Source organism: Cheilinus undulatus, linkage group 14, assembly GCF_018320785.1.
Source record: "Cheilinus undulatus linkage group 14, ASM1832078v1, whole genome shotgun sequence".
Classification (NCBI taxonomy): Eukaryota; Metazoa; Chordata; class Actinopteri; order Labriformes; family Labridae; genus Cheilinus; species Cheilinus undulatus.
Genome location: NC_054878.1, coordinates 9,191,505 through 9,210,977, shown reverse-complemented (window position 1 = coordinate 9,210,977; position 19,473 = coordinate 9,191,505). Strand labels below are relative to the sequence as shown.

At 39.8% G+C, this 19,473-nt stretch overlaps 1 protein-coding gene across 2 annotated transcripts in view; it reads right to left on the bottom strand.

Moving 5' to 3' along the window:
- The window catches only part of mdn1 (midasin AAA ATPase 1), an 80,303-nt gene that overhangs the window by 56,113 nt on the left and 4,717 nt on the right, over positions 1-19,473 (bottom strand). The window contains exons 3-25 of one of the 2 annotated variants that reach the window (XM_041804751.1): positions 18,973-19,197; positions 17,822-17,929; positions 16,673-16,865; positions 16,386-16,598; positions 15,810-15,941; positions 15,609-15,712; positions 15,011-15,125; positions 14,677-14,834; positions 11,116-11,197; positions 10,874-10,969; positions 10,023-10,135; positions 7,919-8,067; positions 7,737-7,797; positions 7,322-7,533; positions 7,136-7,239; positions 5,219-5,363; positions 4,513-4,609; positions 4,205-4,318; positions 3,945-4,092; positions 3,656-3,763; positions 1,787-1,938; positions 1,078-1,256; positions 781-989 (exon numbers count right to left, since the gene is read on the bottom strand). In XM_041804751.1, the coding sequence (XP_041660685.1) occupies positions 781-989; positions 1,078-1,256; positions 1,787-1,938; positions 3,656-3,763; positions 3,945-4,092; positions 4,205-4,318; positions 4,513-4,609; positions 5,219-5,363; positions 7,136-7,239; positions 7,322-7,533; positions 7,737-7,797; positions 7,919-8,067; positions 10,023-10,135; positions 10,874-10,969; positions 11,116-11,197; positions 14,677-14,834; positions 15,011-15,125; positions 15,609-15,712; positions 15,810-15,941; positions 16,386-16,598; positions 16,673-16,865; positions 17,822-17,929; positions 18,973-19,197 (3,217 nt within the window). The remainder of the gene's footprint in view (positions 1-780; positions 990-1,077; positions 1,257-1,786; positions 1,939-3,655; positions 3,764-3,944; positions 4,093-4,204; positions 4,319-4,512; positions 4,610-5,218; positions 5,364-7,135; positions 7,240-7,321; positions 7,534-7,736; positions 7,798-7,918; positions 8,068-10,022; positions 10,136-10,873; positions 10,970-11,115; positions 11,198-14,676; positions 14,835-15,010; positions 15,126-15,608; positions 15,713-15,809; positions 15,942-16,385; positions 16,599-16,672; positions 16,866-17,821; positions 17,930-18,972; positions 19,198-19,473) is intronic. The other variant, XM_041804752.1, reaches the window with a different exon arrangement.

The following is a 19,473-nucleotide window of genomic DNA, read 5'->3' as shown; positions in this document are numbered from 1 at the left end:
CATTAAAGCACCACATTGTATGCCCTATAGCTAAAAATGTGACTTACTACTACTTACACATTAAAAAGCTTCAGTGTAATTATACATCATGGACTAAATCAAACTTAATTTAAAATAATGTATCAAATTTACTTATTTTAATTTTTATTAATTTGACAAGAATATCAACTTGGACTTGCAGTAAGTGACTTAACTCTGTAAAAACAAACATTGTGGAGCCTGGCAGTTCTGCTCCACTGAAGGAACCTCCAGACTTAAAAGAGGATATCAGACAGCATTTTGGATTCAAACACGACAAAGACAGAGGCAAACTGGACAAAAGTGGCCATTTTTAATGCAAAACCTGATATTTTTAAAAATGTGCCAAGTTGGAACATTCTTTGTACTGTTTCCAACTTGGCACATTTTTAAAAATTTGCTATTATTTTTTTTTACTATTTCCTAATAAGTGTAGAAACAATTTATTTATTTTTATTTTTTACTAAACTATAACTACATGAATCAATGTTGAATCAAATCAAATTGAATCAAGAACTGAATCAAATCGGGACCTTGAGAATTGGAATTGAATCGATTCTGGCAATCAGTCACAATACCCAGCAATAATTTACATGTAGCTAGTGTAGTTAAGCAGCCCATTTGATACATTTTACCTGTCCAGAAAGGTTGTGTTGAATGGTGCTATTTTTTATCATGATAAATTTTTTAAGTCCATATTGCCCATCCCTACCCACATAGTTTAACCATGCTATAATATCAGCTCCTGGTTGACTGCTGTACCTTTCTGCCACCATAGAGACCAGGGGGATTCTGGGTAGCAAACAGCATGAATCTGGGGTGAGCCTTGATTACTTCCTGTGTCTCAGCCACAAAGAGCTCCCTGTTATCATCTAAGAGTCTATTCAGAGCCTCCAGGACGTCAGTGGGGGCAAGGTTCAGCTCATCCAGGATGATCCAATAGCCTTTCCTCATGGCATCAATCAGAACACCTGAGGAAGAAAGAGACAGATTTCAAATGAAAACAGGGACTTCATATAAAAAAAGGAGGCTACAGGAGATTAGCCTTGGTTCTCATACCCTCTTTGAACACTAGCTTGCCACGGTCATCTGATGAGTAGCAGCCGATGTATTCTTGGATGTCAGTATGTTCGTGGTTGTTGATCCTCACACACTGGTTTCCTGTGGCTGCAGCCAGCCAGCGGATCAGACTGGTCTTTCCCACAGATGTCTCTCCCTGGATCAGCACGGGGTGAGTCCTATGGAGGCAAAAAAAGAGAGAGAGGGTGAGTGAGAGAGGGCAGACTTTGGTTTGTCCAGAGATGCTGTAAGCTGACTTCAAGTTTCTTGTAGATTCATTTTTGAATGTTTTATGCTTTTATTCAACAGACAGGAAAGTGGATACTGTAAGGAATCAGGGAGGAATCTTTAAATAAAAAACACCTAATGATATTTTCTACAGCTCCATAAAGAATTGCTTCCCTTATTTATCTAAAGCAAAGCACCGAGAACCTAAACCCATGACCTCTGGGTTGAACTGAAATCCTGGCAGTGATGCAGACCAGACCAGGGTCTGGCATCACTGACACTGTGTATCTAAAATTGATCTCAGCCCATCAGGTCACTCACTGCAAAGAGGATTAATTCCAGCCAAACATTTTGTCCCCAAGCACTCTGATGCATCTTTCCTAAAGTGCCAGATTAAGCTCTGCCAAAATGTTTGTCTGGCCATTAATCGATGAATCCATCGATTAAAAATCAGGGGCAGGAGGTCAGGCAGTGTTCCTACCCTGCAGACACCACTCTGGCGAGGTCGCGGAGGTTCAGTTTGACTGAGGCTGTAAGGATGTAGCTTGGGTCCAGGGCTGGCTCCATCTCTCCCTGAGATACCCAGTAACCCTCCACATCCACACACTGCCGGCCTGGGGGTGCAGGGATGGGCTGCAGGAAACACAAAAGATGGTGATTTAATTTACTCAGAAACAGACTTTTGTTTATAGAAGACTACAATCACAACACAATTATGAAGCCAAACTAATTTTAGCAAGTGAGTTAAGAAGTGTGGAAGTAAATATCTAAGGTGTTTTTCTATCTAACCAGTCAGTTCACACAGGGTTTCTAATAGGCTGCTCGTGTACATCGTTAGTTTTTTTTAACTTGTTTGTCTCTCTTCTCCTAATGTTCATTTCTTGTTGTTAAATGGGTTCATATGTGTTGTTTGTGTCAATCAGTTAGTGCTGTGTCTCAAGCTACCAACTCCAATTCCAAAAAAGGTGAGGATATTGTTCAAAATGTGACTAAAAACTGAATTCACTGATTTACAATTCTTTTTCAACCCATATTCAATTGAATACAGCACAAAGACAAGACAAAAATGTTTAAACTCATAATCATGATTGTGTGTTTTTTGAAAATATAAACAAATTCTACGAATGTAAGTTAAGACTCAAAGCTAAAGTCATATGTCAGCAACCTACTGAAGCCCTGCTGACTTATCTGGACTTAGCTTAATATAAAAACCATCATTGATTGCCTGTGACCTTCAATCTCTCAGGCTGCAATGCATTAAAAATCAGCATCTTTCTGCGATGGATATGGCAACATGGGCTAGGGAAACACTTGAAAAAACATTGTCCATCTGTAAATTTAAGTTAAAACTCTGCCATGAAAAGTGAAAGCCATGTATCAACAAGATTCCAAAGTGCCACACACTTCCTGGGCCTTGAGGTAGATTAGTGCCCATGGCATGGGTAACTTTTACATCTGTGAAGGCATCATTAATACTGAGAGGTACATACAGGTTTTGGAGAAAAATATGCTTCCATCCAAGCATCTTTTTCAGAAAGACAATGCCAAGCCGCATTCTGCATGAGTTAGGCTTCACTGTAAAAAGGTTAGGGTACTAGACTAGTCTGCACTGAAAATGTGTGGTGCATGCCAAAACATGATGTATTAACATATCATGTAGAGATTGTTGGGGATGTAACACAGTGGTAAACATGCTCCTGTCCCAAACTTTCTGGGACATATGCAGGCCTCAAATTCAGAATGTGAGTATGTTTCCAAAAACAATAAAATGTATTAGTCTGAACAATAACTATTTTGTGTTGGAGCTGTATTTGTTTCAAAACACGTTGAAAAGAAACTGCAATATTCTGTTATTATTCTTATTTTACACAACATCCAAACTACTCTTACCAAACACTACCAATACATCCGACTTATAATACACAAAACAAATGGTAGCCACTCCAAAAACACATGATTTGATGCATCCACACTGTATGCTCAAACCCATCAAACTCTTTCAGCAAGATTTTTCACAAGAAATTTGGGTGTGCCAATGTGTGAACACAGCAAGAAATGTTCATGAAAATTAACTCCGGGTGAGGATTTTACACCATGCAACTAGTATGATCTCCTTGCATGAAATAAAGCTGCTCAATATTCTATTCTTGCCACCAGTTTGTTCTTTTGCACTAATTTGTTGAAAAATGAATCAGCCCAAATACACACATCATCGATATAAAGGCAGAGGCAGAATCCAACAGAACATCCTCTGACACTGTTGCTGTTCACTATTCCACATCACCCTTTCTGCTTTGTTGCCCTGTTTCCTGCAAGCCCTCCTCCCTTAAATGAAGGAATGGGCTCTTACTTGTTTGAGACACTTGGTATTCCCCATCAGGATGTGCTGACAGATGAGTTTCTGGACCAGAGGGTGAGAACTTCTGTCCAGCTGGGTCAGGAAGCTCAGGCAGAAACCCTGCAAACATATATGGAAGAAACAGCTTTAAACACACGTCGTTGATAAAATTAGCTACTCTTTGAAGACAACAGCAAGTAAAAACCAAGAAATGATCCAAAAATTCTCCAACAACACTCAGTTTCAGACCTTTAAACAGTGAACCGCCTCTTTAGTACATGATTTCTTTCTAGCCTTGTACCTCATAGAGAGAACGCTGCACACTGTTGCAGGAATTCGCTGCAACGTACTTCAGAGCCCTGCACAGGGTCCGCAGGCTGTAGTGGGGTCGGTGTCCCGTCCCATCCACCAGATGGGAGTTTGCCTCCTTTCGTACTGCCAGATAAAAACTGCACACAAAAAGTTAGAAGGTATCAGTGAAATTATATTTCTTTGCATTTTAAGTCTCTGCACTGTGTTGAACAGTGCTAACGTGATTTTAGCTGCTGCATCAAGACTGACCTTATGATTCCACTGACAATGCTTCTGGGAGAATTCAGACATTTTAGGTAGTCTGAGACCAGAATACGCAGGTCCCCCTCATTCTCCAGCTCCTCCACATAAAGCTCTGTAAACCTGTGGAACACACAGATGTTGCTACATGGCCCATAATCACAGCCACTGCTCTGTTACTTCTAGTTCAGCTGTTTTGTGTGCATGTTTGTGTGCAGGAAGTGCTCTTTTTTAGTAAGTCTTACTGAGCTCTAAATGTTCTTTTTTTTTCCTTCGAGTGCAATCTATTTGATTTAGCCAGTGAGATAAAGCCTCACCTGTTCCTAAGGCCCAGCGGCAGGTTCCTCTTGCCTACATCAGTTGCTGGATTCATGCAGGCAAAGAGCCGGAAGTCTGGGTGTCGTACCAAAGGCTCTATGATCAAAGAAACACACAACAATATAAGCAGCAATCCGATTGATATGACAGTAATGTCAATAGCTTGCTATATTTTAATCGAATGACAACAATAAAGCTGAGGTAAATGAGTTTGATTGTTTTTGGACATGTTAGACCAACAGTCTGGCTGCAGAATTATTAAAATCCAAATTGATCAGCAGTTAACAAGACTGTGGTTTTTACAAAGAAGAAAGGAGAGGAGACTTCAGAGGAGATAGGAAGTATGGCCACTAAGACGGTGGACAGGCTAACAGAGACATGGATGAAGTACACACATCTGATATTTACAGATGCCAGGAAGTAGATGTGACTAGTTGTAATGCTGTCTGCAGCCATTTAATTCACTCTAGAGCAAACAATATGCCAAAAGACATTACTCAGAGACAAGTCGTCCTTCAGTGATACAAGAGGACCTAGCATAGGGCCTGAGCTGTAATTACATAGCACAGAGGGAGATCACATCTCTGTGATGTTCACAGTGAAGGTGATATCTCACAGGAGCATAAATATCATGGCTTGAAACAGCCTTAGAACTGATCATATTTGAAAAAGCCCTGTATCTGTAAGCTTGTCAGTAGTCCTTACCAGTGTCTCCTCGGTCCAGCAGCACCAGAGATCCGGCACTGCCCTCCAACAGTCCACTCAAACACTCCAGAGTCTCTGCTGCTGCGAGGTTGATCTCATCCAGCAGAATCCACTGTCCCTTCTTTACCGCCTGAGCCAATGTTCCCTACAGAGGAAGCAAAAGAATTAAGCTTGAGTTAGGCAGAAACATGTTAAAAAATGTTGCCTCTATTTGTCATGGGTTATAGGGTGCAGTTTTAATTGAAGGTATTCATCAAGTCAAAACAAAGTAAATAATGAATGGGTTTGTGAATGCTGCCCACTTACACCTCATTCTAAATTATTAAGCAAATGCAATTTTTCTCTGATTTTCCGAAAAACTTGATACAAATCACAGTCAGTTTAATTTTCAACTCTTCAAGAATAATTAGAGATAATTCAAATTCTATTGAACAAACCTCCCACTGATAACTACTTTTTTTAAATTAAAAAACTCAAAATACACTGTTCTAAATTATTATGCACAACAGAGTTTCAAAACATTTATAGGTTCTAAAGAACTGAAAATGGTATTTGCAGCATTAGCAGGTCATATTTACTGAAATCAACAGATATTACAATCAAAAACATCTTAACAGGCAAAGTGACATGTTAACATAGGAGCCCCTCTTTGATATCACCTTCACTATTCGTGCATCCATTGAACTTGTGAGTTTTTGGAGAGTTTCTGCTTGAATTTCTTTGCAAGATGTCAGAATAGCCTCCCAGAGTTGCTGTTTTGATGTGCACTACCTCCCAGCCTCATAGATCTTTAGCTTGAGGATGCTCCAAAGGTTCTCAATACGGTTGAGGTCAGGGGGAGGATGGGGGCCACGCCATGAGTTTCTCTCCTTTTATGCCCATTGCAGCCAATGACACAGAGGTATTCTCTGCAGCATGAGATGGTGCATTGTCATGATCAAGATAATTTTGCTACGGAAGGCACGGTTCTTCTTTTTCTACCATGGAAAGAAGGGGTCAGTCAGAAACTCTATTTACTTAGCCAGGGTCAATTTCACACCATCAGGGACCCTAAAGGGGCCTACCAGCTCTCTCCTCATGATTCAGGCCCAAAACATGTCTCCGCCACCTCCTTGCTGACTTCGCAGCCTTGTTGGGCCATGGTGGCCATCCATCAACCATCCACTACTCCATCCATCTGGACCATTCAGCGTTGCATGGCACTCATCAGTAAACAAGACTGTTTTAAAATGAGTCTTCATGTATTTCTGGGCCCACTTCAAATGTTTCTGCTTGTGAGCACTGGTTTAGAGTGGCGAATAGTAGGTTTATGCACAATTACAAGCCTCTGGAGGATCCTACACCTTGAGGTTCATGGGACTCCAGAGGCACCAGCAGCTTCAAATACCTGTTTGCTACTTTGTAATGGCATTTTAGCAGCTGCTGTCTTAATCTGATGAATTTGTCTGGCAGAAACCTTCCTCATTACGGCTTTATCTGCACAAACCTCTCTTCACTCTGAATCAACCACAAATTTCTTCTCAGTACGATGTTAAAGCTTAAGTTTTTGTGAAATATGTAATGTTTTCATACCTTGTCCAAGGCATTGCCCTATTTGTTGTTTTTTGGCAGCAGAGATCCTTTTTCTGTCCAATGTTGCGTGAAACCTGTGGCCTGCTTAATAATGTGGAACATCCTTCTTAAGTAGTTTTCCTTTAATTGGGCTCACCTGGCAAACTAATTATCACAGGTGTCTGAGACTGATTTCAGTGATCCAGAGAGCCCTGAGACACAATACCATCCATAAGTTTAATTGAGAAACAAAAATTGAATGTTTATGACACTAAAATCCAATTTGCATAATAATTTGGAACACGGTGTATATTACTGGCAACTTATGAGGTTAGATAGCACGTAGATCTTTAAAGCTCCTCTTACCTCCACAAAGGCGAACACCATGGCTGTCTCACAGGCACGGATCTGCTGCTGGGTCTGAGTCAGCTTGAGAGCTAGCGCCTCCCATTTCTCCTGCAGCAAATCAGCTGCACAGAAAACAGAAATAAAATTCTTTAATTATGGTGAAGTAGCCATCATTTTAACTTATCAGTCTTTGTATTCCTCTACCGTCTGATTTATCCTGCAGTTCTTTGGTGAGTGCAGACTTGCAAACATGGTCCATGAGTTTGAGCAGATCGTGCCAGCGTTTCCCCCTGAAGCAGGTCTGTACGTGACCCAGGAAGGTCAGGTTCTGCTTCCTTGAGTATGTCTGTGAGAAAAGGTCCTCAAATGCCTCACGCAGAGGGAGAAGAATCTGCTTGTGGTCAACCGGCTTGTACCTGAATCAGACAAAAAAATAAAGTTCTGAAAAAATTTGCTGCAGCGTTGTTAAGTTTTAAAAAATGTTACAACGATCTTGTACTCTTTCAAATGGATTTTTCAGAAATGTCAGACATTTCTTTGTATCATCCAGACAGGAAATTTATCAGTTATTGAAAATTAAATGTTGATGCCTTTAAGGTACAATTTGAGAGTCACTTACCCTCCAAGCAGGTCAGCAGTGTCACTCTGTTGGTTCATGTTTACAACCCGCAGCCTGTGTCCTGAGACAAAAATAAAGAGTGATTATTTGAAACATAAGCTTATTTTTAAACACTTCATACACATGTGCATACAATCTAAACTAAGCTGCTGAATAAATATGGTATAGGATTGTGAGCTCACCTGTGACCCTGGCCAGGTGTTGTACAGTGGATGTCTTTCCAGTCCCAGTCTCTCCCACCAGAAGAACAGGCTCTCCTTTGGCAACACACACGGCGAGTTGTTCCAGCAGCACAGCAGAGGGACGAGTGGCAGCAAACGTCTGGTTGTCCCTGTTCATGAATGTGAAATACATTACCAATCCCATGTTGTTCTGATCATGTTTGCACACTGACACCGAAATTTTCGTTCAATTTATGCTCATTTTTGCATCAGTCCAAGTCATTTAGATGGGCAATTAATGATTCAGATCAATGCCTGCTGCTTCCATCTCTCCTGTTCACACCCCTCCTCTCTCTCTCTCTCTCTACCTCTCTTGCACTGAACTAAGATTTGTCTGCGCATTATGTGGACATTACCCATAGAAATATAACAGAGAAAGTTAAAACTTAAAAGGTTGCTCTCCAACTCAGCACCGCACTATGACGCATAAGCAGGTGCTGTATGATATCTGTCAGGATGGATAGATACAGTGATTTCAAGGAGTGACAGAGCCACAGACTCACAGTTTAAAAACAACTCACCACATTCCACAAATTTTCACAGTGAGGGAAAATAAAAATGCAACAGGCTCAGTGTGCAAGGTTCAAATGTGTGAAGTTTTTTTTTTCAGATTATGGATCCGAAAAAAGAAAAAAAAAAAAAAGCATCTGAAACCAACGGACCCAGGGTGGAAAGACCTTAAGGCTCTTGCCTACGGACACAGTGCCATATGACTGGGCTAAAGATCAACCCATACCTTCTGGTTAAGAGATTACCAAATATACCTATTGAGCCACGGTCAGCCTATCGATGCCTGTTTGATACCAATCAACAAAAAAAAGAAAAGTCCTTGACGGCAAATATTGGGCTATTTATCTATTCTAAATATCAAGAATCGCAGGGAAATGCATGCAAAGTGGCTACATTTCACAAATAGTTTTGAAAGTGGGTGGAACTGGTGAGGAGCAACTATCCTTGCAAGTTCCACCCATTTCTTGAACATTGCAAACAAATTTGTGCAATTCATTCAGTGCTCTCACCCTCTCTTTTGATTAAAAAACATGAATAATCTTTAGGTTTCTTGACTTTTTATACCACCTGTTATTAAAAAACAATAGAGATTTGGTCATTTTAAACATGGTACTGAAGAGTGTAAATGTTTTTGTACAATTTAGACTGAATGTAGGAGTTTGTCTGCAATTTTGGTTAATGAAAAAGTAAAAACTGCCCAATACTTGGTGTCTAGGACTTCTGTTTTTGTTTGTGTGGTATCAAGCAGGTTTCCTTACTATTTCATTTTTACTGGAACTATGTCAAAGTTCATAATTCAGGCATTACGGGAACATTTCTTATTCTTTACCGATAATAATAGTTATATATTGCCATTCAGCTAAAAAATATCAAGAAAGGATTTTTGGTCCATACCCCTCAACTGTATGATAAAGTATGATGCATAAAAATCACTGAATTACCAAAATCATAACTGTTCAACAATGTATAGCTAATATTAGAGCAATATGATTTTACTTATGTTGTGATACAAGATAATTACCTTTAAATACCTACTTATTAATACTAATAACATCAAACCTTTAATTGCTGTTGTCACAACATGATTTACTGTACGGTCTAAATCAATTTTTCTATGCAACCCAAACTCTGACACTTATTTATATTGAGTTTTGGAGAAGGATCGATGTGGATATTTGGGCTGGAGGTGGAGCCATTAGATGATAAATGGACTGGACTAATAAATCTACTTTGACCTCTTTACTCAAAGCGCTTCATATTATACACTTTACACCCTTTTCTCTCCCTCACTAACGCACACACTGATGGTGGAGGCTTTCGTGCAAGTTGCCGACCTGCTCATCAGGATCTAATCTAAACCGGTTCACACGCACTCACCATTAGAGGAGTTTGTTTAGCGTGATGTGCTTAAAATCAATTTATGTTTATTCATTCTCCCAGCAGGGGTCTGTTAGTTTCTATCAGGAGGTGAATATTGGCACAGTAACTATAGCTGTATATGTGTTGTAAACAGAGGTCAAAGGGGCCGGGTGGGTGGGCAGGATGTCCCACTTACACACTCAGCTGCACTGCTTCAGTCTGTTTTCGACTCAGGACCACTCTGCCCACAGAGACCTCCAGCTCGCTCAGAGCGATGCCCGGCTGGTACAGCTGACAGAAGTGCTGGGCCTAGGGGGACAAAATCAGGGAAAAATATCAAATAATATAACTTCAGAGAGATTAAAGCACTTTTTTACATCTAGGCAACTACTTCGACATATTCTGGTATCTGAATGACATCTTAATTTGCTCATGTAAATTTCTCCAGCCTGCTGCAGTGAAATAGGATGGGATGGCTATATGTACCCTGCAAAAAACTCAAATCTGTCACAAGTATTTGTCTAAATTGGAGTCAAAATAAAACTGCTGACTGGTGTTTATATGTTTCTATAAGGTACACAACTGTTTAAGAAAGTAAAGCAACTCCAAGTGTAGGTCTAAACTAAATGTATGATAGGCCTCTCATCACATTCTTGGCATAGTGGGCTCACAAGATGTTAGACAATGGTGACCTTGACCTTGTACCTCAAAAATGTGTCTTGTTCATCCATGACTCATGATGGGCATATGTGCAATATTTTAAAAAAATCCCTTGAAAATTCTTGAGCTATAGAGTTCACAAGCAAGGGATGAACATGAGACCCATTGGCCTTGTCTTTTGACCACTAAAATTTATCTGCCCTTCCTATTTCACTGCCCATTACTCAGTTTACTGGAGAAATAACTAAGCTTTTGTACATATCAGTTTAGCTTCTTTGTTTCTCTTCTGTTTTTGCTTACTTAGTATTGTCTCGGGATTACTAAGAATTAATTTCCTCCCAGAGATTCAAGTATTTTCTTAATTTTACTGAAAAGGGAAACAAATACCTTTTCTCTGGAGATGTTAAGCTTGCTGCCAATGATTTCTGCCATTCGAAGACGACTATCAGGACGAGACAACATGGCTGTGAAGCAGTCAAGAGCCTGTCAAATGAAACACAAAATAAAAGCAATTCCACTTTAATCTTAGGAATTTTAAATGCAACATAACTCCATTATTTTTACAGCTGTAGCAGAAAAACGAATACTTCTGTTGCTGTGGAAACAAAAAAGAAATTGATCCCACTTACCTCTAGAAAGACGTGTTGTGCTGTGGCTGGTGAGGTGCTGTCAAAATTAATGCTGATCCGCTCACACCATTTCAACAAGTCCCTGTTATGCCACAATGAAGACACAAAGAGAAAAGAACATTAAGGGAAACTGTTTTTAACTACTTTTTCAAATTTTCATCACTAGTGGGGTAAGGGATATGGCTAAATCTTAAAAATCTGATATACCACCCTACAGACTAGTCAATCAAATGAGATGCAGCATCTTAAATCATTAACTCAAAAGAAAACCCTGACAACTCAACTGGTGCTGCTGTGATCATTCTCTTTCAAGCAGATGGGGTAAGGTCTCCCAAAACTATGTAACAATTCCTGTTAATTTAAAATATAAGCCAATGTTAAAATCTGTGTTGAACCCAGCAAGATAGGGGCAAGGCAACATTATGTTTCACAATGATGTGTTAAAGGTTAGGTAGTAAAATTACTATTAGACAAAGGTAAATAAAAGGACATTTCCATGTGTTCAAAACTAAACCAAGCTAAACCAAGTTTTTGGCATCCAGAATAGAATAATGTTTTGTTTTATATTACCAAAAACAACAGCAAACTCCTGCACGTGTTCTCTCCCTTTTGGTTAAGATGTGAATGACAACCTTCAGTTTCTTTGGTTTCTTTAGTTTTTTGTTCACTTTTGTTGTATAAAGCAGTTGTGTGTAAGGCAGTAGGTTACTGCAAATAAACACAAACATGAACCTAAAGTTGATGTATCTTTCTGTAGGATGAACCCTAGTGAACCAGATCGATACACATGAGCATCGCAGGCTGAGCTATAAAGTTAATGACATTGATCCATGAAAAGCAATATGGAAACAACGGCACATTGATTTTATAGTTTGATCACAAACACACCTCCTATGGATCAGACCAAAACATACAAAAAACATACTGATACCTTTAAGACATGTCTCTGTGTGAAGAGGTGTTCAAAAACGTGCAACCTGATGGGAATGTCCCAGTATGACCAGTACAATGTGTTATTCCAGCCCTTGTCCAGAGGACAGTCTGATCAATACCCTATTGATCACAGCAGCAGTGAGTGGAAAGCTCATTAAAACATGACGGCTGCCGCTGCAGACAGGCTGGTATAGTTTTGATTTGTAAGAATCTGATGGCTATAAAGCCGAAGGGCTGAAGCTTTCGAGGTTTGGCTGCTGGTTTAAAGTTCTGGTGTCGCGTAACATAAGCTCTACATCAATATTGTGTAGGACACTTTGTCCTTTAAATCTTGGCACATCAATTTGGGAGGATTTGTATTTAATTCCTAAATAAATGATGTTGATTGATCATGAAAAAGCAGGTTAAGATTTTGCACAGTGCTTGATTTAATGGCCCTGTCTAGAAGCACCTAAACAGTTCCTATCATTACATTTTCACAGGAGCATATTTCTTGAGTAATTTCAATTTTGTGGCATTTTATATGTTGGAGTACAGAAATCTCACATTTCAGGTATGTTTAACCCCATTCAACATGCACAGAAAGCTGGCTAATTTCAAGATTTTTTTTTTTTTTTTTTTTTTTGCGGTGAGCTGCAGGTATAAACACAAAAAACTAAAATTTTCACCCAGACTTGGTGAGGACTTCTTTTTTTGCTAGAACACTGGTAGATTTCAGATCTATACTTGGGATGATCTTATGTGAAAGTATTAGCAGGTATTCGGGATTAACAGTAAGCAAGCTCATATGAAGGCAACATTTCACATTGCAGCATTGTACAGCAGACTCTGTGGCTTTGTCCACCGCAGCTACATGATATCTCTTCTGTCATGTGCTGCCTCCTCAGACCGCCCATCTCCCCTCTCTTGAAATTTTCAGGAGCATATTTGTGAATGTCAAACAGGAGGTCTGTTGTTCAGACATTAATAGCCAGCTTTTATGTATCAGGGCTCACTTTTTTTATTTATTTAACTAGAACTACCACCTTCTGTTTTAATGACTGAAGGTACACCACTGCCATACAGTGAAAGTATTGTTTTGGGTGAAGAAAAAAGGTTGGGGTGATTTTTGACCTTGACCTTGGACATCCAAAATACATTCCAATTATTTTTATGTCATTGTGGACATTTGAACAAAGTGAGAAGAAAATACCACAAAGCGTTCTTGAGACACAGCACTCACACAAATTGCACAGACTGCCTGAAAACATGTGGTTGTCAGACACACTGCAGCTGCAAGCCAGAGCTTTTTTCTGGAGCGATTCATAAACTTTTTGTGACCATTAAACCCTAAAATTTATGGATGTAAACAGCATTAAATAAAGAAAACAACTCCTGGTTAAACACCAGAAACCCTGTTCATTATAACGCCAGACCAAGAAAACTGAGAGCAGCAAAAGCAGTTAGTATGTTGAAAAGACTCGTAAAGTTAAGCTGCTGTTATAGCTTGGTGAGGCAATTCAACTGAAATACTGTTCTTGTCCCAATATACAAGCACAGCAGAAGAATGGATTTATGGAGGCAAATGTGCCCCTTTCAGCTAGTTATGGAGTGCCTTCCCGTTGGCCATGCTAACAAGTTAGCAAGCAGCTAACGGGTTGTACAGTACGACTTATGGTGAATTGACATGCCATTTACAAACCTTCCAACTCTGTCTATTTCTTACATACTCTGCGGTTTACTTTCTAGTACAAATAAGATCAACACAATACTTCAAGAGTATGGCGGTATTAGCAAGCCAACAACAGCATGACTCATGCTATGCTTAGCATTTATGCTTTTCAACTTCCAGATCAGACTCCTCAGTTTTTCTCTCCTTCTGTGATGGCACATCAAATATGTTGTTAAAAAAACACATGGCCAACAGACTGGCAACACTACAAGTGTGATGTCAACCGATCAATGTGTGATGCCATCATGAGGTTGATTGGTTGTGTTTGTGACTGTGTGACAGTTCATATGTTGTCAGCAAGGCAGATAAAACAGTGTCAATAACAGCAACAGAAGCGCTGTATGATTTTAGCAGTCTTGTGCTCTGAAATGAAGAAAAACAAAGAAGAAACAATTGTAGTCTTGTCCCTTTGTATCAAAAAGGGGCAATATAGACTGGCTCTCCTTCAAATATATTTTGTGGGGTGAATGTTGGGACATGTCAAGAATATCAGCCCAGTTAGTTAGCTACAGTAGTTTCACTGTACGTAAACAGAAGACCAAAGGAGGAAAATGCTGGGTTTGTGCAATCTTATAATGTCACTCAGCTGAATGATTATACAAAGATAGAGAGGAAATGCTCTCCTAATGGTAGGCCTCAGGATACATGCCATTCACGTCAGATCAGGGTGAAAAACTACAATGGTGATGCCAGTCTTGTTGAACCATGGCCATGGACACACCATTGATTACGTCCTCTACAAGAGCATTTGTCATTCCTGTTCTTATTCTAGCCTGACTTTACCTAGGGTAGCAACAACACAATCAGGTAAAATCAGGCTTCATTCATGTAGCCTGGTCTGGCATTAGGTCGAACAAAACACAATAACTTGACTTTTTCCAACTGCATGTCAACGTACTAAATGATACAGGGCTTACCTTAGAGACAGGGCTCTCCCCTCCAGTGGTGTGCTTCTGTCCTCAGACTTGTGCGGCTGGTCGTCCTCTTCAGAGTGTCTCTCCCCAGTCAGTTGACAGTAAATATCCAGGAGACGGTCTGACACCATTGTCAGCCGAGGGTACCTGCTGATCAGCACCTAAATAGATAGAGAAAAAATGTAAATACCTTTAATAGCATCACCTACAAATGATCTCCCTGAGTCTGCTTAACCCTTTGTCAATTTGAAGTAAAAAAATAAAGAAAATTGTTTAATGACTTTTTCTCACACTTACGAGTTTTTGTTTAATGGATGTAAAAATGCTTTATGCTCACCGTCTTCATCTCCTCTCTCGTCATGTTTCCCATCTGCAGTTTGGTCCAGTATTTGTCTAGTAAAGCTGCATGAGAGTTTTGGGGTTTGTGCCAGCTGCCTCCACTGTAATACATTCTGAAACAACAGGACACAAAGCTATTACGTCAGACAACTTCTTTGCCTTTTCATAAAAAATAAATGGACAGTCCTGCCCTTACCTGTCAGGTACATGAAGGTCTCAAACACAGGAAATGCATACATTCTTTAACAAGTTTTTGCTGCAAAACTCTAACAGTGCAATATTGTTTTAATCCTTAAAAAAAACATCATACGCAACATTTCATATACAATACCTATTATCCATCATAGAGTGTAAACATCAGATCCACAAACTTGATCCTTAATATTTCCTGTTGTTTAAGCATGTCATTACTTGCTGGGTAAACCTAACAAGAAGGTTGGATGAAAAAACTGTCTGTAAAGTTTGGGTGAAAACTCAGCTTGCATTCACTTGTGCAGCTCACTCAAGATGTTTCGGTTAACTTTGAGGAGTATGAAAACATGATAGTATAGCCAGCAGCTGTTATAGGAGCAGCAGAACAACAGCGATGCTCTCACCTTCTTGTTGCAAAGAACTGAAAGCCAGGAGCAACATCGATGCAGTCCTCTCGCCCTGGGATCATCAACTTTTTATTCTCCATCAGAGGCAGCAGCACAGAGATCTAAAAACAAGAATATATCCATTCATTTCTGATGATATATTCACTACTAAAAAGGGCTGACATAAAGAGGGCAAGGGCAGGTAGAGTGTTAACTGACCACATCAAGAGGGGCATGGTCAATGTCTTCCAGAAGGATCCACTGGCCTGTTGTGACAGCTTGTGTCAGACTCCCAGGCTGCCAAACAAACTTCCCTGGGATGTCAGTACAGCGGTACATCCCCAGCAGCATCTGTGAAACATACCGAGAACAGTGGATAATCTCCAGTTTTTAGTTAACATCAAAGTGGAACTCAATTGATGGAGTAGAAAACGTCCTTGAATTTGGAGAACTCAGTTAGGATAAACAAGGATTTTTTTCCAGTAATTTTTATAAGAGCGAGTAAGTTCCACAGTCATTTGAAGCATTCATACAGAGTCCAAGCTCAAATACCATAAGTCTAACTGTTAATGATGCAACACTTTTTTCGCTGGAGAAAAAAACTTGGATTATCCATTCTCAGCTTTAGTATACCCAGCAGAACAAAATTATACTACACTGTTTGATCCACAATCATTTCAAACTTTGTAAAGCTCCTTCCACAGCTTCTGTACTCCTCCAGAAGATCTAACAGAATTTGATGTCTAAAAATTTCTGAACTGCACCTTTAAATGTACATTGATTCCGGTCTCTCACCTTGCTGTCAGTTTGGTCCCCTAACTGGACCTTGAGGATCTCTGCAGCTTTTGTGTGTCCTGTGACAGCAGCCATGAACTCAACCAGAGCGCTTTTACCACAGCCAATAGGACCCTCAAGCAGTACAGGCTTCTGGGATGCCACAGCCAGTGCCAGTCTCCTCAGGTTACGGCAGGTAGAGTCGACCAGAACCAGATCTTTTGTATTCATCTGCTAACAGAGACAAACATCAGGTCAAAATGATCAAAGCTGAGACAATCTAATGTGACAACCCAAAGAAAAACTACCTGTTCAGTGGCTCTGGGAGCTATCCTGGGCAGGACAACACCACAGACGGCCACTACGTTATGGGACAGATCGTCTGAAACCACCTGACCCCTCGTAAACTTATTCGCCTTCTCCTGACGCCACATCACAGAGCCCTGATTGGCTAACACCAGAGCTTTTTCTACTTCCAGCTGCTGAGACTCCTCCAAGGCTCTGAACAACAAAGAAACGGGAGACAGTTTAGAGCAGTGATTTTTAAAGTGTGAGGCGAGCCTCCACTGTGGGATGCCACAGGACTTTAGGGAGGCGCAGAACCATATACCACAAAGGGGTGATTTGCTTTGCAAACCTTTGCTGTGCATGGGGCAAATTGGACAGATTTATAGTTAATGTAGACATTATACTAAAATCATCTATTAAATTTAGGATTTTCCTGCATTGGTCTGGATGATGCTCAATGGCTACAGTGTTTAATTAGTAAAATTGTACAAGCTAGTGACCACATAAGGCTGTGTAAATCCTGGGATTATATTAAGTCGAAGCACTAAGTGTAATGACCAAACCATGGAATGTTTTGACAAGAAGTAAAAGGAATTTTGGTCACTGAAGGTAACTGAGATATTTAGCGCTGTAAAAACTAAGACAGCCTCTGTAAGTGCAGGTTTGTGGCACCAGTGCCAAAAACGAGTACCAGGCATGGCCGACGGTGGAGGATGATCTGTAGTTATGCAACCCTGCATCAACTGCATAGATGCAAACTTATAGTTCCCATAAAATACCTACAAAATAGAGCATATAGCGTACTGATCAGGTAGTATTGGCAATAAGTTAATTAATGAGCTAAATAACTGATTGCCTGGGAAAGATGGATGTTTAAAAACACATGCAGACCAGTATATCAAAAATATAAAAATGTAAAAAAAAAAAAAAAAACCACGCTTAAAGATGAGACATAAATGTTTGAAAATATAGTTGTTAAAGTCACATTTTTATGGGGGTGGGGGTCCATGGAAAAAAAATGTTCTCATGCAGAAAGCACACACACACACTCAAGTTTACTTGAACATATTGCTGCTTCAGTGTCATTAAAGAAAGATAAAGACATTAACTTAGCTAGGAAAGTCTTTGTACATAACAATCCATGAAAAAGGGAAATCAAAGATACATACTTGATTTTCATGTGCAGGATCTCGTCACTTGTGAGCACCTTCCTCAGAAAGATAGTTTTCTGATTATCAGTCATGTGAGAGACTAGCGCTAGACAATGAGCTGTGTATCTGTTTGAAAGAAGGAGAAAAAAAATAGACATTAAGCATTTTATTTACAGTATAAAAAACAAACTGAACAGCAAAAAAAGTGAAGACAATGAGTGTTGGGGAAAAATATAGAGCGTTAAGTACAACTTGTACAAAAATATCAACACTTTTGAAGATCATCAAAACCTTCGAACATAACTGATGCTGCTTCACTCACAGCTATCCATGTATTACGCTGCCAGGTCATGTTAATTTGGAAAAAGGTCAATTAACATTTTTACCAAAAGCATCTCTTGGACATAAACAGTATGGTTATATCAATACTTTTCATAAACCAGTTTTCCAAATTATTTTTGAATGCTCGTTTTTTATTTCAAAGATTGATCAATTTGAGAATGGAAAAAAAAAAAAGTTCAAAAAGACTGCAAAAAAATCATATCTTCTCTGGATTATATTTCAGTACCATGGGCTGAGCCCTGAGTTCTTATCATTGTTAGAAGATGTTTATCGAAACAAAATTGCATAACAATCTAATAGGGCTTACAGCTTCTATTCGATTGGTTGAGTGTTTGGTCGAAAAGCTTTTGTCCGACCAAGATCACCCTGGTTTTCAAGTTGCCCCTCCGCCCCTAAAATGCATAAGAATGAAATAGCAATTTAAAAAAACACTCTAATGGCTTGCGCATCGGAACCAAATCAATATCCATTCATCCATTTCCTATACCACTTATCCCGCTGGGATAGGATACAGCAGGGGGCTTGAGCCTATCCCAGCTGCCATTAGGCCAGAGGTGACCCTGGAATGGTTGCCAGTTAATTGCAGGGCTCCAAATCAATACACATGACCAAAAGCAGAGGTATGTATTAAATCGTGGACTAATTGTATCATCGAATCGTTAAAAGATACCCAGACAGTTTCTACATGAGAAATGTCATCAATAGCCCTACCCCAAACAAGGGTTTAAGGTTTACACATGCACCCCACATGGACAAAGTCAAGAAATTTGCAGGATGCAGTGCATGTGTGCAAAGGGCTTAGAAAACCAAAGGACAGGCAGACATACCCTCGAACCATGACGTCACTGGTGAGCAGCTGAGATACGCAGGGACTCCAGTCCCACAGCATCCGAAACTTTGCACAATCACTCTGAAGGAAACGCAGCGTGGCTCCCATGAGGTCGCGCAGTTTCATCCTCCTGGGTCCATACTGAACAGCTGAGGCCTCCTCACTGGTGAAGAAGAGCCTCTGAAACACTGGTGGAGCATCATTGAAGTATCTTGCTGCAAATCTAGAGAAAAGAAGAAGAACAGAAGTGAGAATTGATAAAGCTGGCAGAAACATTGGCTTGAAGTTTGGGGTTGACCTCAAAGGTTTGCGTTTTGTTTCATAATTTCAATCTAATTGATAATTACGACAACTAATAGTGTAAGAATAATAACCAAAAGTTCTTAAATGTAATGAAAAGCTGGCCAGACCATCTCCAGATTCAACTGCTGCACTAAAGACATTATACATAGGAAAAATTATGAATACCTTAATATACTTGTATTAAGGTAATTAATTA